General features: G+C 38.1%; 1 protein-coding gene across 5 annotated transcripts in view; it reads right to left on the bottom strand.

The window, feature by feature from the left end:
* The window catches only part of NRF1 (nuclear respiratory factor 1), a 121,801-nt gene that overhangs the window by 36,699 nt on the left and 60,096 nt on the right, over window positions 1-25,006 (bottom strand). For all 5 annotated transcript variants that reach the window (XM_043463703.1, XM_043463706.1, XM_043463707.1 and 2 more), the window contains 4 exons: window positions 18,576-18,716; window positions 6,517-6,675; window positions 4,659-4,856; window positions 3,944-4,045 (listed from right to left, as the gene is read on the bottom strand). In XM_043463703.1, coding sequence (XP_043319638.1) covers window positions 3,944-4,045; window positions 4,659-4,856; window positions 6,517-6,675; window positions 18,576-18,716 — 600 coding nt within the window. The remainder of the gene's footprint in view (window positions 1-3,943; window positions 4,046-4,658; window positions 4,857-6,516; window positions 6,676-18,575; window positions 18,717-25,006) is intronic.

The following is a 25,006-nucleotide window of genomic DNA, read 5'->3' as shown; positions in this document are numbered from 1 at the left end:
CAAAGAAAGCACCACAAGCTCTAAGAGAATAGATCCTTAAAATGCCTTCCTCTTTGGTTCTATTGCTATACTTTGATTATCACAGTGCTTCTTCAAATGTTTGTCAAAGGCCCCCCCAGAGAATGAGACACCACTCTGAGCTACCTTAATATGTGCCCTAAGTTCTTATGGGCAGTGGGTTGTGGCTGCAAGCCTTCAGTGCTCTAAGAGCCAGAGACATCCTACTTCCTTCCTTTAAAGCTGCAAAGGTGCCCACTCAGGAATTCACAAAACTCTTGCTTCTTAAGGTATTATTGCTTTGGTCTTACTACTCCAACGAGCATCACAGAAAACATCATCATTTGAGATAACGAATTACACTGCCAATTTCTAGATGGCCGATGATTCTATTCTGAAAATCAGCTGAAGCTGGCCAGCCCTGTAGCAGTTCCTCTTTCCAGATCTGCCCCAACCACACGTCTGCCCACCCCACTGCGGAGCGTGGCCCCGTGCAGTTCTCCCAAGGACTCAGGCTCAACTCACAGCAGCAACTTCACATACAGGCATTTAGTTACAGTTATTATTTGTAGTGGAAATGCTATTAGAATGTTGCCATATACAGTATACGTTAAGGAAGTTGAATTTATGGCACAGAAGATTAATGGATTGTGGTAAAGGGTGGAGAAGAAATGGGAAGAAGTAGATGAAGAGATTTCTATTCAGAGTAATGACAGGCAATACATCAATCAGCTTAGGTGTTAAGTTTCTCTGGAATTTCCTATTCTTGAGTCTCAGTGCTTTGGCTGTGCTTGCCTGGGCTCTTTCTGCACTCCCTTGCCATCTTTTGGGAGCCACGCTATGGTTATCTATGCCTGGGTGTCACCATGTCCCAGAGAAAGGGCCACACACTCCAGAAGGGAAAGATATTCAGAGGACGTATGGCCAGTTTCTGTGCTTTTCTGAGAGAGAGCCACTACAGTGAGGCCTTTCAAACTGTGGCGACCTTTTCACTCTGGCCACCACGAACCACCTGTGGCTCTTCCCACTTTCACATTGTAACATGCTGCGTGTGCTGCTCCCTTTGATAGGAACACAACTCCCGTCCTTCCTGTTATTGCTTCCTATTCACCCTTCTGAGATCAGGTGAGATGAGAGTTCGGACAGCTCCCTTGAAGACAACTCCCTATAGCCCAAGGCTCAGGACCTCTCCTCTTGTGTCCCACCACACCCTGGCTGGCTTCTACTAGATCCTTATCTCATTGCCATTTTCTCTGATGTGTTTTTGTCTACCAGCTACCTGTGGGCTCTTTAAGAGCAAGGAAGGCTCCAACTAATAAAAATAAATGGGGGGAAAAAATGATAAGTAAATGGATTCTTAAAGAGAGAAAAAAAAACAGTAAGAGCAAGGAAGATCTTTATTTTCCTCTACTTCTAACATATATAGTGCCTGGCACAGAACTAAAAAGCATTTACTTAACGGCGAGATGAAGAATATGTTCCATTATTCACATTTCCCTGCTTGTTCTTCAGTGTGCCCATATTTCAAATAAATTGATATTCATAAAAAGCCCACCTAAAATAAGCTATGCTACTTCAGAACTGTTAACATGTGTTGATGGTTCAGTGTAAAGTTCATGTCTCTAATGTGTCCATATTTCAGTTCTTCTGCTGCTTCTTTAACGGAATCATGTGTACCACTATTATCAGATATCACAGTGATGAAACTAATTGGATGTTGAATGCAGTATGATTTAATGTAAGACCTTTCACTGGCAAGGCTAGGATAACAAAATGACCTTACAACTTCTAAAAGTATAAATACTGTTTATTTCTCTAAAGTAGTTTCTGTTCCTAGGAAGAAACTATGCTAAATACAGGCAGTAGGATGTTTCTCCTGAGTCATCTGATGCAATGCTTTGTTGGCTTGACGTGGTCTTACCTTTCTAAGCCAGTGAGATAGTCTGACTAATCACAGCACTCAGGGCCCAAAACTAAGATGCCTAACAACCATGTCAACTTCTAAGAGAAATCAGAAGGCAAAGAGAAGCTAACTATAAAATCTAAAACATTTTGCCACTTTCTGAGACAACGTATGCTTCTTTTCTTCATATCCTTTTTGTTTTATTGGAAATATGAGAAGGATTAGAATTTTTAAAATCTGACTGAATTTGGATATTTACCAACAGGTTATTTGTGTATGTCATTCACACACTTCCATATAAATGACTTAAAATGATGTTAGTCTGCTAGAAAAGTCATAGATATGTGACTAAGATTTTTTTCCCTTCATATTTTCCATGAACTTTTGAAAACGTTGATTACGTGAAGTCATTTTGTAAAACAGGTTTCAAAAAATTCATCTCTAGAGAAGTGTTTAAGAAACTCAAATAGTACCCAGGAAATGTTCAGTAGGGAGATACGGTAAATAACTTCAAAAAGTAACCAATCCCATAAATGTACCAACCTTTGTCTTTGCTAACTCCTTCACACTTCAGGGAGTGTCTGTCCTCTAGTCTTAGTGTTTGGGGACTGACAACTTTCCCCCTCAGCTAGTCCATTCTCTTTCATGATGATTACATACTTTGATAAGTCAATCTCCTGTTGACTTTTACCTTTCTGTACTGGAAAGCCAAAGGCCAGCTCCTGCCCCAAATCCTCCCAGTCTCGGTTACCAGAAACACTCCATCCTGAAGGTACCACTCTGCAGCATCTCTTACAGCAAGGACCACAGTTCATTCACACGGGCCCTCTCTGAGAGCAGGGCTCCTGTGTAATTCAGCTCCATACATCTAACACCTGAAATGCAGCATGGCAGGGGCTCACCACACACTGGCTGGCAGGAGCCTGCTGTAATTCTCTTCACCTCACTAGCCATGAAATGCAGCAGTTCTCTACCTTTCCTGAGATGCACATATGATAGTGATTTTATGATAGTGATTTTGTGATGTTCTCAATGGAAACAGTCTATGGTTTTGAACAAAGGGGAGATAATATATTTTTAGTTTCATTTCTGATATGGTTCTTTCACATCTGCTGGCTAGTTTTGAAACTTCAGGAGTACAACCTTTAGGGGAAAAGCCCATAGTGACTTAACAAACCCTTTCCTGAACTTCATTGATGGCTCAGAGCTTAGACAACATTTTTCTAAATGTGTTACCCAGCTTCAACACTTAAGTTACTCTGTACCTTTGGACAAGTCACCTAACCTTTCCCCTTTTACCATGTAAAAAGCGAAGATGATAACAGAACCTATACTTCCTAGAGGTGAGAAGTGCTTAGTTTACTGAGTGCTCAATAAAAGTTAACTACCTTTAAGTTTATATCCCATAATTAGCTCACTTTTGATATGGAAGAATTTTCTTGCTTTTTTTGTTTTTGTTTCTTTGGGGGTTTTCTTGACTGTGTCACACAGCTTGTGGGATATTACTTCTTCAACCAGGGGCTGAACTTGGACCATGCAGTGAAAGGGCTGAGTCCTAACCACTGGACTGCCCGGGAATTCCCAAGGAAGGATTTTCTTGTGAAGTATTTTTAAAGGCTCATTTACAATACAATAAATCATGTCTACTGATTTACAAATATATATATATGTATATATATCTCTTCAAAGAATGTTTTAGTCAACTTGTTTTAATGATCTAATTTTTTAAAATAAAGTCTAAAGATTAAATTCTTTGGGATTCACAGCATAAAAGTATTTAATGGATATAAAATGCTATGTTGCAAATGTAAAATTTTAAGTTCCTGACAGTTATGTCTGAGTCATAAAGATCCATTAATTTCAATTGTTATACACAGAGTATGCTATTTGCAAAACTGGCATGGAATGATATTTTTAGGTTTAGATAAGACAATGCTATAGATGTCTAGGCTACTTACAGTCTCTTCGTATTCTGGCCCCTACCTTCTCCTCCACCTATACATTCAAGCATCAAGTGAAAACAGACTGAATCCTCTTTCTTACCTCTCCATCAGCCACCGCCGAATAATTCACTTGGGCAACAGTGACTGTGGTTGGCAATTCTGAAGCATCAGCCAATGTGGCTACTGTTGCCCCTGTACCAACCTAAACGAAAACATTGAAGTAATAAGTGTCAATGGATGGGTTCTTCAACCTCTCCTTTGCTCAGAAGTGAAGACTCATTCAATCCCAAACTCAGTAGAGGTAATGATTAATATGCACTGAAATATGAAATCAACGACTAAAATAATACATCAGACACTAACATGAGCTTCAGAGTTTTACTTCAACCAAATAAGTCAATATTAGAAGCCATCATGTTTCATCATTGGTGCCTTATGTCAGCTAACCAACTTTCTCTTCTCACCCCAATCTGAATTTTAGACGTTCCCTATCTACCAAAAAATTGTGTTTTACCTCAGAAGAGGTAAGTCAGAAGGAATGCTTCCTGGCCATTAACAGAGTAAAATAATAAAAAATTAAAACCTTTTTTTCTTTTAACAGAGCTTTGATTTGAAAATAAACAGAAAAGCTATCTACAGCTCTGTATTTAGCAAAATACAAGTAATTTAAAATATTATTTAAAAAATCAAGTTCAGGTAGGGAAGAGCTTAGGGAGCTGTATAAAGTTCATATAAGAATTTATGTAAATAAAATTCTCTAGTCTGATCTGCTTCAGAAACCACAATCTGATTTACTCACCATAAGGTTTCCTCACCTGGATAAGCGAGACAGTGCCATCAGGGTTACTAAAAGTCTGGACTACGGTCTGTGATGGTACCAGGTGGGCTATACTGTGTGTGGTTGTGGCCTGTGTTTGTGTTTGTTGATCTTCAAAAGCATACAAAAGGTCCTCCCGCCCATGCTGTTTATAACAGTTTTTAACTATGGTCCGTAGTGCTTGGGTCCATGAAACCTGTCATCAAAAGACCAGAAAAGCACATAAAGTCACAAGGAATGCTGGTTATTTAGTTCCACTGGGGAATAAGCAGCTGGTTAGTTACCAAACAAATCAAATCAAACTGGGATGGAGTAACTCTCTTCAGGATTACTTCTCACAGATCCATGTGAACACGAGGAAATTCAGCACCAAGTACCAGAGATTTCACACTGGTTTCCCGCCTGATCAAGGTCTGGATTAGCTTTTGGGTTTTATACCCTACTCTAACCTGAGGGAATGGGGAAACAGTGTCAGACTTTATTTTTTTGGGCTCCAAAATCACTGCAGATGGTGACTGCAGCCATGAAATTAAAAGACGCTTATTCCTTGGAAGGAAAGTTATGACCAACCTAGATAGGATATTAAAAAGCAGAGACATTACTTTGCCAACAAAGGTCCATCTAGTCAAGGCTATGGTTTTTCCAGTGGTCATGTATGGATGTGAGAGTTGGACTGTGAAGAAAGCTAAGCGCCGAAAAATTTATGCTTTTGAACTATGGTGTTGAAGAAGACTCTTGAGAGTCCCTTGGACTGCAAGGAGATCCAACCAGTCCATCCTAAAGGAGATCAGTCCTGGGTGTTCATTGGAAGGACTAACACTGAAGCTGAAACTCCAATACTTTGGCCACCTCATGCAAAGAGTTGACTCATTGGAAAAGACCCTGATGCTGGGAAGGATCGGGGGCAGGAGCAGAAGGGGACGACAGAGGATGAGATGGCTGGATGGCATCACCGAATCGATGGACATGAGTCTGAGTAAACTCCAGGAGTTGGTGATGGACAGGGAGGCCTGGCGTGCTGCAATTCATGGGGTCGCAAAGAGTCGGACACGACTGGGCAACTGAACTGAACTGAACCTGAGGTCAACTTGTAAACCTCTCATAAAAGAAGGTTACTCTTTTGTCAAGAATTTTATTTAAGATTCTTAGTAAATTTTAAAAGCTAACCAAAAAACAAATATGCAGAACAAGTAAGGGAGGATACCTGGTTTAGTCTTTCTTCTTTTTTAAAATGTTTCATTATCAGCAGACTTGACTAGTTTCACATCTCTCTATATATATTTTCAACAGTGATTCTTGCTAACCAGAAATGAGGACATTTCTGAGTCTTCAAAGTGATTAATGGGGCTTTCCAGGTGGCACTAGTGGCAAAGAAGCTGCCTGTCAAAGCAGGAGACTTAAGAGACATGGGTTCGATCCCTGGGTCAGGGAGATCCCTTGGAGGAGGGCATGGCAACCCACTCCAGTATTCTTGCCTGGAGAAACCCATGGACAGAGGAGCCTGGAGGGCTCCATCCATAAGGTCACAAAGAGTTGGACACTACTGAAGCAACTTAATATGCAAAGTGATTAATACTTTTACTTCAAGTTTCTTTAGTTTTCCAAGCACCTTATAAAATTACAACAGTCCAAAAGGCAACTGCAGAGAGAAATATAAATTCACAGACCTATCCCAAGTCTTTATGGTGATGGGCTGATAAATGGGAATTAGTGGATATCAAACTTCTTTTCAAGGATGGGTTTGACTACTACACACAATTTTAGACTTTTTATAGCCTAAGAAGCAGAACAACAAAAATGAGCTGTTTGGTTCAGAATAAAAAAGCAGCAGGAAACTCAGGCTGGAGAGGCCTCACCCTCTGCTTCTGCTCTTCTGTGCGGACGTCACTCCGAACGTTTGCCCACGGGATATCTTCAGGCCACCAGATGGGCTTGCAGCTTTCTTTGCCCCAGCCTGGTTTCCCCCGACCTGTAGAGTACTTCAGCATCTCTGGGATAAATGCCCGAAGCTGGGCCTGGAAAACAAGAGCACAGTCATCAGCAGTCATGAAAGACATCTGGGATATGTTTGTGTCTCCCAACAAATTCTAAGATTATAAATAAAGAGCCTTCCTGGAGGGTCCCAGAGAGTTCCAAAATGTGATGTTAGAACTGACTGCCTACCATAGGTTACTAGAGCTCCATGGGTGATGGAGAATTATATGTACACTGATAAAGTGCACCTTAAGCTGCATGTCATACACTTGTTCCTATAAGATCAATAATACCTAGCCCTGTGTTTGACTTCCACCCACTAAGGTTCTATTGATGCTATAGCTCATCTCCCTTCTAGAACATCTATGCATATAAGGTGTCAAACAAAGTCAACATGTTTTCAGAAAAAAAAAAAGTGTTGTTCTGGAGATAGTAATCAGAACAATAAGATGAGAGAAATAAGAAGTGAGAAACAAATGAAAATCACTATTATTTGTAAATAGTATGATTGTGTATCTGGAAATCCCTAGAGAATAAAATGAAAAACCACCATAAACAATAAGAGAATTCAGCAACATGACTGACTATATGAAAATATATGAAAGTAAATGGGATTTACTTAATAAAAAGGGAAAATAACTCTAAAACTCTTCTAAAAAGTTTTTAGTAAGGTAGTCCAATGTCTATGAGTTTGACATAATTGCGAACAATGATTTTTGGCAAGAGAATAAGTTTATCAAGTTATAGTCTTCCCCCTCAGACCTACTGCTTTCCTTTGAACCTGATGGTCTACAGTACTCCAGACATAAGCAACATCTTCCATCTAAGGACACACTTATATTGCCTCTTATGACCAAAATGAGAACAATTTTAGCATGAGTCAGACCCAAGGATGTGGACTTGTAGCTTATAGAGAAAGAAAAAAATCAGAAATGGGAATACTTAAGTATTAATGAGAGAATGAGTAGAGCAACCCTTGTACTGAAGAACCTACTTAAATATCAAGCTTTCTCATTTAAATATTATTTAATTGAAAGATGATATAAATTAGCAGATAATATGGAATCACAACCCAAGTCAGTAATGTTCACCTAATAAAAAGTTTTGGTTGACAGTATTTACACTGCTAATTCGTGTCCCAAGCCTGCTATTTCACCTCTCTTTCTAAGCCCCCCTCATCTCCCAGACAGTCTCCTGCCTGCAGGATATGATATAATACACTCTGTTATATATTTGGCTCTGTGGCATCAAGCAGCAGGCTAATAGAAATGTATCCATTTGCAAACCCAGGCTATCAGCTGGCTCATGAGGTCACTTCTTCAGTTATTTTAAGAAAGTGCATCTCAAAGTCATTTTTCCCTTTATCCTAGCTTCCTGGGAGTGTGTCTTTTTCTAGCCTCAGTTATATAGAGAAGGAAAAGGTTCAATCCTCACAATATTTACATTTCTTCATATGAAGAAACAATAGCTTTCTCAGATGCATAAACAAAGTAAACTCATATCACAGATTTTTACATCTCCCCTTTCTTTTAACTCCAATAACAGTCTCCAAAAGGAGAGTTCTTTATATCCATAGAATGAGGAGATAATGAAACAACAAGGCTAAATATCTCTAAATTAACAAAAAAACGAAAGTTTTCTTGAAAGTCTGAAAAGATGTTTTATTTGCTAGAATTTCTAGATGGGAAATATTTCAAAGCCCTAGGAAGAAGACATAGTAGAGGCTAATGAGAGAGGCAGCAGAAACAGAAGCAGCACAAAGGAAAGGAGATTTCCACAGACAAAAAAACCCCAGTAAGTTAAAAAAAAAAGGACCCAGAATGAAATTAACAAATTTCAATATAGGGTCAGATCTTAACTTTTTAAAGTACTATCAACTGTACAAAATTTGCTTCTATATAAAAATAAAAGGCAAAAAGCACTTTTTACCAGAAAAGTTAACTTTTCAAGTATGTACAGTTTAGGGATGAAGGACAATTTTTGCTTTTAACTGCACAGAGATAACATGATAAAGGCAATTTTCCACCACACTATTTTTATACTGTTCCAAATAATGAGTGCTCACAAAGGTATATTAATAAAGGGACATGAGCTATCTAGTATAGAAAGAGTTAAATTATTTCTTTCTAGAATTCAACACTGTGCTCTCATTACCAGTTGGATTAATTACTGGTCCTGGAGAGTTTTGGAAACCCAAGCTACTCAATGTGCTTGTTAAGGAAGGTTTGTCTTTAATCCGCAGGGGAGACAATCAACAGGATGAGCAGAGGTAAAGCTTATCCTCTCCGGCTGTCCTTTAATTGGGCCGCAACAAGCTTTCCTGGCCTCTCATTCCGATTTAGGGCTCAAGACGGGCTTCAAGTGTCCAGTTTGGTAAGTAAGCCCACCTCAAATCAGCAGACAGTAGAAAACACCACTCCTTCCAGGGCACATTCAGCAAAGAAAAAATATGTTAAATTTGTGCCAGTGGCAATCAAAAATAAAGATTATATGGAAACCATAGATAGTTTTTAAAAAGAAGATTTTTCTAACTCTTAAAGTTTTAATTTGGCCAAAATGAAACAATACTTCTTCTTATGCTATAAATTTTCCACTTGTAAATTCAGCCACTTCATTGTGGGCCAACAATACATTACCCTTATATATTCCCAAATACTCTTCTTATTCCCTCTCTCTTTGCTCTGCATGTACCCGAGATGAGGAATTTTGAGGCTTCAGATGTCCACTTAGGTTCAGTTACCAAGAAAAGGCCTTTCAAAATAAAATGTTTGCCAATCCCATATCTACTGAAGAGGGTGGAGAATATGCAACAGATTTAGAAATAACAGCTAAAATCAAGCCACATTAAAAAATGATGTTTTCTACATCCCATAGGAAAACAGCAACGGAGCAGAGAAGGAAAACCGAAGAACTTTCAGACTATGGCTTCATTATTTTAATTTAAAATTATGAACTTCCAGTTGACAGTCCCTATCATACTCTGATGGATATTTAAAGGGCATTAGAAAATAAAAGCAAAATGATTTTTTTGCTCATTATTGGGAATTATTTGTACCCCTGACCTCTGTTCATAGAGCTAATGAAAGTGGCTTTCCTTACTAGAAACACCAATCCTATGTCCCCACATTCCCCAGGAGGGCCAGCAGAAACACTGGTTTCTCTTAATCTCATTTTCCCATAAAACACACTTCATTGGAAACACAGGAAGAACAAGTTTGGAAGGAAAGATAAAATCACAGAATTCAAGGGACAGCCAATGAAGACATTCCTCTCTCAAGCCAACACTTCTGCCTCTGTCCCCATATACCATCAATCCATTACCTTGTCTCCCTCCCATTAATCAAAACATTCTTAAAATTCTACCTTCTCTTTGAAGGAGTCTTAAGACTGGTCAGTTTCTGCTACCTATCCTAACTGTGCTCTTCTGTACAAAAATCTAAATAACACAGATAAGGTCAAAGCCCTCTTCTTGATCCACCCTTCCCTATCTAGTTACCTGTCCAGAGACATTAATTTGATGAACATCCTTTCTTACAGGTCAAATTCTATGCATTTGCACACATATATGCTGGAATGGGGCTTCCCTGGTGGCTCAGACGGTAAAGTGTCTGCCTGCAGTGTGGGAGACCCAGGTTCGATCCCTGGGTTGGGAAGATCCCCTGGAGAAGGAAATGGCAACTCACTCCAGTACTCTTGCCTGGAAAATTCCAAGGACTGAGGAGCCTGGTAGGCTATAGTCCATGGCTAGCAAAGAGTCGGGCACGACTGAGCAACTTCACTTCACATGCTGGAAAGGCAGTTTTATGTGATGAAAGAAAACACATATATTTACATATTTTAGTATAATTCACTTTTCCTACTCAACATTTCGCCATAGAGATCTGCTCATGGTGGTACGAGAATAATCTCATTTTCAAAAAAAGTAGTTGCCTAGTATCCACAGTACAGATTTTTCCAATTTATTTAACCATTCTCCTATTGATAAACATTTAGGTTGTTTACAGCGCCTGGACATGCTTCTTTAAGCACACCTGTGAGTATTTCTCTAGTAGAAAAGAATTGCTGGTTAAAGGGTATATGCATTTAACATTTTCATAAATACTGCATAACCAGAAGATTTTGTGAATCTTATTCACACCAAAGGTGCAGAACAAAACCCATTATTTCAAAACCTCCCTTCACTTTTCACATTTTTCCTTTGTTTTGCTTCCAAAAGGGAAGAAGAGCGTAGCTCCAGCACCTGTGCACTGTCCACAGCCGCTGGGCCGGGACAGGTCCTGGCTCTTGCCTGCCAGCTGCCTTGAGAGCGTGGGGTGCACGGGGGCTTCACATGTAGCCTCCTGAGCTGCCTTCACATTTTCTAATTATTCTTTCTTATTCTGGCTCATTCGATGTGGGAGAAAGGATTTATTTTAATTATCATTACTAGTGAGGCTGAGACTTATATGTGTACTGATTATTTTTCTTTACAATTCATAAGACTTTATTTTTCTAATTATCTTTTCACTAATTTGAAAGAAATAGTCATCTGTTCTAGATATTCTTTGCCATATAGTACATAATTCTTCTTCTCTAATCTAGTTCTGTCCTGAATATAGAATATAAATGCATGTTCCCTTCCCTTAGTATTCCTGAATAAAACCTGAATTATTTTACTCTATTCAAAACAGGCTGTGCTCTATTTAAGAACACAGCCAATGTTTTTGCTATTTTTCTTTTCTCTTGATCGCATCCTGCCTACCTAACATTTACAAAATGTGGAATGGCATCAGACACATCAATACTTTTTGATCATTTCAGACAGTAAGAAAAGCCTACTCTGCACACAGATTCTGACATGACAGTAGGAGAAGCAGTTAGGACCTGTGATCCATAACAGTGGTTCTCAAAGTTGACTGCACAAGCAACTGCCTGGGGAGTTTAAACACTGCAGAAGCCTAAATCTCATCCCCAGATATTCTGGTCTAATTGGTCTAGAGCATGACCTGGGCACTAGGATTTTAAGTTCCCCTGGTGGTTCTACTGTGCAGCCAAGTTTGAGGACCACTGAACTGATTACTTTTTATCCACCTCTTCTTATTTAAAAAGTTTTTTAATTGTAGTAAAATATACATGAGATTTATCATTTTAAAATATATAGTTCAGTGGCACTAAGTACATTTGCAATGTTGTACAATCATCACCGCTATTTCCAGAACCCATTCCCCATCAAACACAAACTCTCTATCCATTAAACAATAATTCCCCATTTCTCTTCCCCCAACCCCTAGTAACCTCTATTCTACTTTCTGTCTTTATGTATTTGCCCATTCTAGATCCCTCATGTAAGTGAAATCAAACAATATTTGTCCTTCGTGTTTGGCATATTTCACTTAGCATAATTTCCTAGCCTTTGAGGAGAAAAGGGAAGATATATGCTTTTTTAAAACAAAGCAAAACAATACTCAAAAAAACCTAACTTGATAACTGATGAATGTTTTCTAAGTAAAACCTATTAATCCCTGTGAATAATTTCTTCCAAAGAAGTAATCACACTGTGCTGAATGTTTCTGGAGGTTCCCCTGAAAACTGGTGAAGAATTACTATCCTGTTGCATCATTACTCCAAGGGGATATTAAAGCAACAAAGACTGCCCCAGTGAGAGTAAGAGGAGGGCAGTAAGTTCAAGGGAGAAGAGGAAAGGGAGAGGTGAAAAGGAGTGGATTTTAACCAATAATACCAGACTGTTCTTTCCAGAGGTATTTATTCTGTAATTCTTTGCCTGGATATTTTCTAACACAAATTACAAAAAGATTAACAACCTCCCAAGAACAAGAAGACTCCTATAGAACTCAAATGTGGTAAAGAACATAACTGATTTTCCACCAGCAAAATCATAATTATGACTTAAAGACTCTACAAGAAATGATTTAAGTCCTTAAACTCAAACTACAGTCTGAGAGCCAGCAGCACTGGCATCATCTAGAAGGTAGAAGGCAGATCTCAGATCCCACTCCAGTCCTGATTCATAATCTACATTTAAACAAACAAGACTCTCAGGTGATTTCTTTGTACACTGAAGCTTGAAAAGTACAATTAGACCATCCTCTGGTCTCTGGTCTGAAGTATACTAGAAAATTTTGCCAAATTGTCCTTCAAAATCTCTGAAAAAGATGATTTAATTATTTCATTGTAAACAAGGTTGCAGAATCTATATTAAATTAATGATTTCTTCTCCTAAGCCTTTTCTCCACCTCCTTCAATTCTTATGCAAAGAGGCAGACAGAAATGGGATGAAGTCTAGCCACTGTTCTTAAAGGAGCCTAGAAATTCACGTCTTCATTTTTTTCACTAAAAATACTATAGAGCTGTGTGGTTTTTGCCGGATAAACACAAAAATATCAGAATCAAGATATATTTATAACAGTAAAAACAGAAGCTTTTCAGGTAAACAATCTATTTATTCATAAAGAATTATACTTTTACCAAAAGTAAGCAAAACACAACAAAAACCAAAACTAGTAAGCTGATTCCTAAAAGAATCAGGGCATTCAGTTCACACAGAATTTAAGATACTATGTTATTAGTATCTTAATTTCAATCTGTTGTAGAAGGCAATTTTGATGGTTGTCAGAGAAAATCAAGAAATTTGTTTTATAACAGTAACTGTTCAGTGCAAAACTACCTGAAACACTCAATCTGAGTGATGATCACAATATAGTTTTACACAAAAAAAAGAGAGAGAGTATGACAGGAGTCGGGGGAGAGACAGAGAGGGAGAAGCAAGCACTGGCAGTATGGACTCCAGTCTAAGTTCTACTTGTTTGTCACTAGCTTGCTTCAATCCCTACGTTGCTTTCTCTCTTTATGCCTCAATTCTTTAATACCCTGTGAACTGTACTGTTGTACTTCACTGCTGAGCAAAATAAAAATTCTAGGTTCCCTAAGTTTCTCTAAGTGAAAAATGAGTGAGAAATGTTATGTTCAGGTTATTCAATATAGGTAACATATATATCTAGCATTTCTAATTAGTAGTAATACTTTGTGTGATTCCTTAGTTTTCAAAGTAGTTTTCAATATAACATCTCATTTTTTCTACCTCCAGCTCCATAAGGAAGGAGGGCATATGTTTTCTCACTTTCATTAGATGAAACTAGGAACCAGGGCTACTGTGCAGTAGACCTGGGACTTAAAGACTAGATCTTCTGACTCTAATTAACCATGCTAATTTTCTAATTTTTAAAGAATCAAAATAAAGGAACATATAACATTGAAACAATATTGAATGCAATTTATTCTCCTTGGATGATTCAGAACTCATTTTAGGTTGTATATGGAATTATATTTGTAAAGTAGTCATCTCCATAGCATTCAGTGCAGAGAAGATGATTAGTCAAGCTGTCTGGTTAACCCAAGTCCATCTCTATTCTAGCACACTTTTACAAATCTGGAATTTTATCACTTCAAGGAAATCATGGTCCCTAGAATTGGTATACACTTCAACTTCATTTGGTATCCAAAACTGGTATCCACTTTGTCCTTTATGGTTACATATCATATCTGAGCTCTTCTTCCCTGATTATAAAATAGAAATTATATACACACATAAACACACTCTCACACTGGACAGCAAGGATTAAATGAGATACTCCTGTAAAGAATTAGTATTGTGCCTTCCAACACACAGTAGCTACAGGTAGGAGAATTTAAAAAACAAAAACAAAAAACAGTTGACATCTTCACCAGAACACTTAAAAAAAAAAAAATCGTTGGACAAAACAAAGCAGGAACATCATCAAACTTGCACTTTAAAAAATTCAACTTGGGGCTTCTATGGTTATAAAAGTAATTCACGCTTTAGACAAAGAATGAAAATCACCCATAATGCCACCACACAGTGATAATCACTGCTAATATTGGTGTATACCCCTTTAAAATTTCTCACACACACACACATACACACACACACACACACACACACACACACGCGTGCACACAGGCAAGTTTTGTGCGCATGTTTTAAACAAATGAGATCAATTAACTCAATTCTGTATTCCCTGAATGGAAAAATCTAGGCCCTCTAGTAGAAACAAACAAACAGAAATAAAGCCCTAAACTCCTCAAAATTATACAGTATATAAGAAAGGCTATTTTATAATCAGTTTTTAATTTAATATACCACAGTATTATTCTACGATGATAGATAATCATCATTTCTAATATCTAATATTTTACTGCATATTCACTTCTAGTCTCTTCTGGGCTAAGCTGCTCTTCTTTCCAGGTAAACACCACTACCATAATTTATTCAGTCACATTATTCTCAGCTTTTCCTTTTGTAAACAATGGCATGAGCATATGTCTTTGCTTACTTGGAGGGCATGACATGCACATTGAAAATTTTGCCAACTTGTCTTCTGGAAAAACTTTACCAATGTACATTCTATTGCTGATACTTTATATTCCCATCACCTTGCCTATCTAGGTTTGGTTTGAAATTAAACTCTGCTTTTACTACCCTTAATAGTTTTAGGATCAACAGGTTAAAATTTTTTTAAAAGGGAGGTATCTGTCTCACATTAAGAAATTATTTGAGGAAACCAAATTAAATATAACTTAAAAAAAAAAAGAAAACTGTGGGGGGCCACCCCCAGGATTGGAATACTCAGAAATTCCCATTCAGCTGGGAGCTGGGTTTTTCATCATTCTGCTCATTCCTCCTCACCATTTGTTTTGTTTGCCACGTGTTATTTTTCACTCGTCATCTGTGGTGAGAAGGGTAAGGAGGGAATGTACAACCATAAAGAAGATGTTGCTTCCAACAAAGCATCTCTGAGACTGATTCATGACTTGGTACCAGCTTTCCTTGGATGCACCACTGCACCAAGTTATACTGAGTGCATATTTCACAAAAATGAAAAAACAGTTTCAAATGTTTTACCCAAAACATGATAATTAAACTATTTGCTCTGACTTCTATGATCATCAGCAAACTTTCATAATTATCAGTAGCCATGATTTAATATAATAAAAATCTCAGATTATTTCAACTGAACATACCAAATGTGACAAAGAAGCAAAACACTCCCATGGCAGAAGAAGAGTTTCTTAAACATGGTACATTCCTTCTTCTTAATGATTACTCCTCACTTCTGATTAAGTAAGCCTCTTAATCAGAAGCTTAGTCAGCTTTAGATGTACTTTATATCTGAGATAGAGTAGATTCTTTACATTAATGAGGTAAAATTCACCTTATGTTTTCTTTAACCAGTCAGAATAGCCCAACGTATTACTAATAATAGAAGGTATGAAGTGACAGGAAAAAAAGTTTGGGTAATGTTTTCCTTTTTGAACCATTATCTAGAGATGCTTCAAGTGTCCACAGAAAGATCTACGAATCCAACAATCAAAAGATTACAATTTAGCTTTATATTTATAAAATACTGCATTACTTCAGACCAAGTTGCTAGTTTAAACCGGTTAAGACTTAGGGAAAAAAAAAAAGGCACCACCCCTTGAGCTGCAGCATCAATGTCTGCACTGCATGAATGACTACTCGGGAGCCTCACGATCCCCTTACCCGTGACACTGGACTCATTTCTGTTCTGACCTTCAGGTCATCTACTGAACAGATACTATTACTATAGCAGTCCCTTGGCATCTTCGGGGCATTGGCTGCAGAAGCCCACCACAGACAGCCAAAATTAGAGGATGCTCCAGTCCCTTACGTAAACTGGCACAGGATCTGCACACAACCTACACACATCCCACTGTACACTTTGGATCTCTCTGTATTACCTGCAATACCTAATACAACGTACATGCTATGGAAACTGGTGCCAGTGCTGCAAATTCTAATTTTGCTTTTTGGAACTTTCTGCAATTTTTTTCCCAGCTGAATCCACAGATGCAGAAATCACAGATACACAGGGTCAACCGTATTTAGAATACAGGTATTATCTGATGCCAGGCAGCTATACTGGACCGTGGTGAGGAATGGAAAGAAACTAAGCCCTTGCTCTCAATTCTAGCTGAAGAAACGGACCACACACAAGTATAAATTTAACAAATAAGATAATTTCAGGTAGTGAAAAGTCTTGTAAAGACAGTAAAATGGGGCTGTATTAGTCTGTGACTTGGTGGTGAAAAGAAAGCTTCATTAGATGGGATAATCAAGAAAGGCTTGTCTCAGGAGGTGATATCTGAGCTAGACTTTGAATAAGGTAAGGTCAGTCACGCAACAGTCTGGGAGAACAATGTTTCAGGCAGGTGAAATAACAAAAGTGAAAGAAAGAGTTTGGCATGTTTGACAGAAAGAAGGAGGGCGAGCATGGCCAGAACACAGTGACTAAGGGGGAGAATGAGAAATGAGGCAGAGGCCTGGTTATATAGGGCCTCAGAAGCCTTGGAGTGTCTGAGTTTGATTCTAGGAATAGTAGAAAGCCATTAAAGGGCTGACACAAGAGTGATATCACCTGATTTAAGTTTTTTAAACAATCTCTGGTGGCTCTGTAGCACATGGACTGCAACAGAAAGATCAACAGAACTGATCAATGGAAAGAGTCCATGCAAGAGAAGCTAAAGGTTTGGGCAAGGGTGGTGAAGGGGACCAAGATGAATGGTCAGATTCAGAATATGTTCAGAGGTGAAATGACATGACTTGCTGAAGAACTAAATGTGGCTGTTGGGTAGTGAGGGCAAAACAGGGAAACCAAGGATTACTCCTATGCGGGGACTTGAGCAACCAGAGGGACTGTGCAGCTAGCTGTTAGCTGATGTGAGGGTACTAGGGGAGGAACAGATTTGGAGCGGGGAGTGGAGGCAATCAAAGTTCTGTTTTGGGCCTGTCTGGTACTGGAAATCTACTAGTGATATAAGCTGGGGTATAGACCGCATACAGATGGGATATAAAGCCCATCGGACAGGATGAGATTACTTAGAGAAAAACTACAGCTAGAGCCCTGGGACACACCAATACTGGTCAAGTGAGAAGAGGAAGAGGAGCCAGCAGAAGAGCTGAGAAGGAGCACGCAGAATGGCAGGAGGATATTCAGGAGAGTGTGGGGGTACAGAAACTGAGAGAAGAAAGTTCTGAGAAGGAAGGAGTATGATAAATGCTGCTGAAGTCTGAACACGATAAAGAAGGGACTTTCCTGGCAGTCCAGTGATTAAGAGTCTGTGCTTCCGCTGCAGCAGGTTCAATACCTGGTCAGGGAACTAAGATCCTGCATGCCATGTGCCACGGCCAAACAAACAAACAAACAAACAAAAAAACAAAGATAAGAAAAGAAAGCTCACACTGGATTTAAAGCTATAAGTATTAATAAAGAAAAACGGTAGGAAGATATGTTATAAAAAAAAGCATTTGATCTGGATCAAGCTATCACTTTTAGAGCTAAAAAAACAAAAGGAGCCACCTCAGCAAAACACCTGAGGTTATGTTGATTTACCGTGATTAGCACATTTTGACTTTCCCTCTCAAAGGGAGAGCAGGGAAGCAATGACCCAGGAGGGAGTCCGTCTGGAGTTTTCCATTCTTATTTCCTGGAGAGGGGAGGCCCCTGTGGTACCACTCTCCCAGTGTCGTGGAATTCAGAATTTATATGGAAAGAGGAACAGTTCAGCTCAAAAGAGACTACAGGTCTCTTGCCCCATCTGATTGTGATTCATCAAAGTTCTGACAGTCTCCTGTCCAAACCAATTCCAGTTAAAAGTTTCTTTAACCCAAGGGCCCAACTGAAAGGAAAAAACTGCCAACAGGAGAAGACCATATCCATGCCCTCTGCTGGGGGCATTCTTCTGGCCTACATTTTCTTTTCCAAGATTGCTACTGTTTCACTATCAGACTCCAGCCTGCATCTTACTCTGATGGTGGATCACTGAGGACAAAACTAAAAAAAGTGATGTGAGGCCCGCCCACACCTGTGCCACCTGTCTCTCCTCCTCACTCCCCGCCCCTTACCTGGGTCATTTTGTCCACAGAGACTGGAATTCCATCGATAGTGAGAGGCGGCAGCTCTGAGTTAACCTCCTGTGGCGCAGGGGCGTGCTCTGCCAGGGCGGACTCCAGGTCTTCCAGGATCATGCTCTTGTACTTACGCACCTGCAGGGAATTAAGGGCAGAAGTAAACAAGATGCCCAACAACCAGGGAGGGTTGGTGCCAAGCAACCAGAGAGTGGGTAGGGCCGGACTCCCTCAGCCACTGCAGAGCCCTAAGAACAAACATGTCTACAACTAGTGGATAAAAATACCCGCTGGCCCCAAAGACATCACATTGTACAGAATTAAATGGAAAGATGATGAAATTACAGGTAACAATGGGAGAAAGAAGCCAGAGGAAAGAGTTTTCTAGAAATACAGCTCCTCAGTTAAAATCACATTTCCTCAGTAAATGCTGGCCCCATTACCTGTTCCAGATCTAACAGGAATGGTATTCACATTCTGCATTTCCCAGGCCATCTGATTAAACCCAGCTGTGGCAGTTAATTACCAAAATCATTTCCAAGATCACTGAGGATTTATGTCTCTAAAACTCTAAGCACCCTCTTTGAATCTTTCCTATGCTGCTCTTTTCCTAAAAACCTAGACTACCAACAGGAGATCAACTGTACAAGAGGCTGAACTAAAAGGCATCAGAGAAAAAAAAACAAGAAGTGTATACTGGGTGTCACAGGCGCCACTATCAGTAAGGCCCGGGGGCCAGAGACAGCACCACTGGTCAAGTACTCTTCCTTTCCGTCAGGGACTCCCTGGTGATAGAGGTGAACTTTAAACCCATGAGGCCTCTGTAACTCTGACAAGGCCATGTCTGAACCAGAACCTGTTGCTCTGACTCCATTCCTTCCACTATCAGTGAAAGTCTCTCAAAAAACAGAACTTCACAGCAGCAAGTTGCACATGTACACATTATTCTGTAGAATGCAGGGAATACACTGGATTCTACCACTACCAATAATGGGTTCACTTAGTTACAAGAAATACACCAAGGGGGATGAGGATACTTTAGGGATAATAAGGGAAGCCATGGAGTTATAAAAATGTAACAAGATGGGATAGAAAATTAACTTGCTTTCAGGGCTCAGGCCATCATCATAGAAAAAAAGGTGAGAATATGAGGTTTACCCAGAAGTTATAACAATGTTATAGTCCTGGACTGAACTCTCAGTCACCATATACTTCCTTATAAATATCTCATTATAAAGATTAGAAGAGAAAAATCCCCATACTCCACCTCAAACATATGGAAAAGTAAAAATTATTGGCTATGATGTACAACATTTATAGAAACTTCCAACAGATCAACAATAAAGGTGATGAAAGAAAAATAGTACAAAGTTATAAAATCATTATTACTCTAGAAATTCAGTTTTATCCTGGTTTCTAAAGAGAAAGTTTCAAAAATTATTGCCAATGTATTTACTGTAAATAGCTGTGTTGCCATGACATCTTTAAGGATATATATTTTCTGATTTCTAGGTTTCTACATCATAAGTAGAGTTTTTACACTACCAACCTACAGAAAAACTGAGTAAGCATAGGTTATAGTCTTTGAACTTTATGTATCAGGTTAAACCATTATATCAGTATACATGCCCATAGTAAGAGTAAATGAAAATAGTATAAAAAACTTCCATTATGCAGAAGCATCTGGCATTCAAAGAAAAAAAATCATTAGCTTATTACTAGTATTACATTAATAGCTAGTTTAAACAATTTCAGCCATTTTTATGGGTCAGTAGAATTCCAGAAATTCAGATCCAGGCATTTTGCTAAACTTATCCATTATATCTTGATTTAAAAAAAAAAAAAATGCTGGGAGAACATCCTTAAGAGTAATTTACAACTTCAGGTTGTGACCACAGTATTTCTAAGTTTGCTTAGTAAAGTTAACTAACTTTCCCAGAGTTATAAAGCTAGCATTTCAATTCTACCTAATTTATAAATCCTGAGATAATCCCTTCCCCACCCCCCACCATTTACCACTCCTCTGAAACTCGGATACTTCTTAAAATTGCTATAGACAAAGTGGCATGGGGCATAGCAGTCATGGCCTGCACATATGTGAACATGGTTGTTATCCCTAGAGGCACAACTACAACCCTCAGGCCTTTTCAATCAGCAAACCACTTAGCACCATTTCAGAAAGGAATGTGAACCTTGGCTGTTGTCTGATAACTTCCCCAGTGATCTTTCTGGTAAGACCAAAAAGCACCAGCATCAAACTTGTCACAGCTGAGAAAAAGTGTCAGAGACAATAGCAGAGCTCTTTTTACAGAAATGCAGCATTACCCATGCTCCTGATGGTAGGGAAGACAATATATTACATGCAACCATGCAGACAATGATGACTCTGAAACAGGAAGTAATTCGGAATTGGACTCTGAATGTGAAAAAGTTTTAGGAATAGCTAAAAAACAATTTCAGAAATAGGAAATTTGTTTCACTTACGTTTTCCTTTTTACATATTTACAAAAGCAGTATGATCAAAAGCTGTCTCTAAGTAAGCCTGAAAAAGCTCTTTCAATAAGTATAAAATAAAAATTCTAAGTGATATAAGCACTGTGTCAAAGTTTATCAGTGTTTTTTCTTTCTTTGTGGCACATAAATAATGGTGCATCCTATAACTCATGGTATCACAGATATGATGAAATATAGGTTTGTTTCAGAAACTTCCACTTTCTATTCCAAAATCCACAGGTAAAGCCTTTGTCATTTCATACCAACATGTCACTGCCAACTAACTGGTTTCACAATTCAAATTAAAAACCACTTAAAAACAAATTCAGTTGGTCTGCCTACCACACTCTCCTCCAATTCATTCTCTATACTGCTGCCATTTAAAATTTCTGAAAGATTGACACAATCAAATTCCATTTATTGAATACTCGCTGTGTGTCAAGCACTGCAAATATTATTCAGTTAATTCTCACATAGTTTTATAAAGAAACTATCATTATATCCATTTTGCAGATAAGAAAACTCAGGCTTAAGTAACATTCCCAAACCATACAGGAATATAGCAGAAAGTCAAATTAATTTTTAAGTAGCTCCAAAGCCTGTATGTTCAGTCACTTCTGATCGTTTCTCTTTTTTCTCAAAAATAGTCCTACAGTGCCCCACTTCTTACAGGATTGCATTTCAACCATTCTGATCATTCCTTGCTTTCCCAATACTCTCGGCCAAGGCCACTAACTACAGCTGTGCATGCTCAGCCCTGTAGATTATGTGAATAAGCACCCTCTTGAGTTTCCCGTGTATAAGCCAGCGTCCTACTAGGCAACTTTGCTCACCATCCTTCCTTTTTAGCCGGCCAGCCTTCTCACTAACTTTTGCACACAGCAAGTTCTTTTCTACCTCTGTGGAGAAGGAAGTATTCTTGCCTGGAGAATTCCCACGGACAGAGGAGCCTGGCATGTTTCAGTACACGGGGTCACAGAGTTGGACACGACTGAGCAACTAACACACTTCCTATCTCTGGGTCTTTAATTTTGTTTCTAATTCAAATACTATACATTATTCAAGACCCAACTCAATTCCCACTTTCTCTGAGAAAACTTCCCAAGTGTTCTTGCCCTAATTCTTTTACTCTTTTAAATGCCAACAGACTCAAATAATCGTGTGTCACTTATGTTGTTCTATGTCACACACAACTAGTGTTATGACATCACCGAGCCCAGGAACCAGACCATTTGTTTATTTTTTCCACATACATTATGAAACGTTTCACATATTCAGACATGTACAGATAATACATTAACAAACATTCTCATAATTACCAGCAACAAAGTGTTTAGGGTATTTATAGGAGACTTTAGAGTTCTGGGCACAGAATGAGCTTGTTGATGATTTAGGAATTGGTTGCTACAACCATAAGGTCAATGAGCCTTTAGTGAGGTTGCAAAAATAACCCCAGATAAAATATCAAAATCCTTCTGTATACTTGCTTTCCTGGATAAAAGAAAAGTCTTCAGGAAGGTCTCCAAAAAGATTTTTAAAATTATTTTTTTACCTATGAGCTCCTCTGTGATTAAAAATACACTGTCATCTGACGAAGATAACCAAGAGATGCCCAAGCGCAGGACTGCCTTCAGATCAGGGATCCTGAAACACACCTGGCACAGAGCCAGCCACAGGCTGTTGAATCTGCTGGCTTCGTCCTCTTCTCTCTCCAGGCCCAATGTCAGCCTCTTTCCTCTCCTGCCTCAGTCCAGATTTTTTCCCCAACCCCCTTGGATCCCTTGTTTTGAACCCTGAAACCTCAAAAGACCTGGATGGAATTCTTACCTCATACTTTATATCTAACAGTCTTAGCCATTTGTTGTATAACTTAATAAACAAGCAACAGGGTTTTACTTTATTACTTTTTTATATTATTATTATTGCCTGTGTCATGTGGCATATGGGATCTTAGTTCCCCAGCCAAGGATCTAACCCACGCCTTCTGCATTGGGAGCTCGGATTCTTAACCACTGGACCGTCAGGGAAGTCCCTTACTTTATTACTTTTTAAATATGCTTCCACATTTCAAGTAACCTGAAGCCACCTTTAAAAAACTTACCTAAATAAGTGAATGACTTAGAAGAAGAAATCATGACCAACTCCAGAGTCCACTAATCTACTGGGAAGGTGGAATTAAATGAAGGTAGAAGGATGTTTTCAAGGAAGCTGTGACAACCCCTGAGCTACATCTTGCTTCTGTGACTGTGGTTCCTAGGCCTATTCCTATAAAGCTCATTTCAATTCCTTTCATGCCAGTTCTTCATAAAGACTACATATAGGAGAAAGATAATAAACTTTAATTTCTATTTCTCCCCAGTGAGGTTGCTATTATCTTTATTTCACACATGAGGACACTGAGCCACATAAAGGAAAAATCAGTGTGGGAAATCATTCACAAAATCAAAGCTTAAACACCAAAGCAAAGTTTTTAGCTATGTACATTAACACCAATCTATGTGCATGATTCAATTAACCTGTCTAAAACTCACATTCCAAGTGTAGGCAAGGAAGTAATATGGGCAGAACACAATATGGAGAAATAAATGAAAAGCTGGAAAACATAAGAAAAGCTTCAACACCACCTATTAGAGGACCCAGTAAATTTTTCAATTCTCCTTTGACAAATTTGTAAAAAACTGATAATCTTGAGTCTGAAATCCATATTCCAAAGATGAACAGCCCTATGGAATTTTAATCTTCCAGAGTTCCCAGCAGCCTCCAGAAAAAAGAGCAAGAAGAAAGGTTAATGATGGCTTCAGGCAGGAGGACAAAATGCAAATACCAGAGTTTTAATATTATTTAATGAGATAATACATGAAAAGTGCTTATAACTTATAACCTAGAACACAGCATTCAGTAAATGTTAGACATTATTATAAAATCCAAATAATTTCTTTTACTGTTACTAATATGAGATTATGCAGAATACACTGTATAACTGATTACAGTGAATATGAGCTCTGATTCTTTAATACCACCCTGTATACGAGTATATATATATAAGATTAAGGAATATTCTATACTTTGAAGGTTTAACGGAAGTCACTCGAAATAATCAGGAGTATTGTATCCATTTGAGAGATATGGTTTAATTACTTTTTCAATCTTGTGTTTATTGTCTTACTGGTTTGGATATATTTTGGTTATTTTCTTATTAAATTATCCACTTGGTTGAGGTCTTTAATTTAAAAGAATAGAATTAATGCATAGAATTTCCTTACAATGTTCAATCTATTTTTTATCTGCAACTATAATTCATCTCACTTCTAAGACTGTGTATTTGTTTTCTTCATCCTTTTTCTCAATTAGTATGCTAGTTTATCTATTTCATTAGATTTTTCATAGTACCATTTCTTGAATGTAACAATTCTCTTTCTGTTTACAAAATCATTAATTTCTTCCACATGTTTACTTACTGTCTATCTTTCTCGGATGAAATTTCTTTTCTTTCTTTCTTATATATATAGAAAAAAAAATCAAGGCAATAAATATCCTTTTAAGCATCAGTTTAAATCATAATTTTTAAGGCTATTTAAAATTTGTTTTTAAATAGTTTGCAGATTAAGTTGTTCTCTCAAGTGTTTTTGTATACATATAAGTGATTCGCTTTGCTGCATAGCAGAAACTAACCAAGCATTGTAAAACAACTATAATAAAAAGTATTTTTAAATTTCCATGTGGCTGAAAATTTGTCAATCTTTCTTATATTAATTTCTACATTTTTTATTCTTTTATCAAAAATATGACCTGTGTAATTTTCTACCTTTTACAATTTATTAAGATTTTCTTTGGGACCTAATAAAAACACATGGTCAATTCTTATAATCCATTCATGTAATTTTTCAAATATGGTATATTCTCCCTTAGTATGGTATCAATGTTAATATATCTAC

This window comes from Cervus canadensis, chromosome 3 (genome assembly GCF_019320065.1).
Source record: "Cervus canadensis isolate Bull #8, Minnesota chromosome 3, ASM1932006v1, whole genome shotgun sequence".
NCBI lineage: Eukaryota > Metazoa > Chordata > Mammalia > Artiodactyla > Cervidae > Cervus > Cervus canadensis.
The sequence above is the reverse complement of the archived record's forward strand: the minus strand, read 5'-3'. Positions and strand labels throughout refer to the sequence as shown.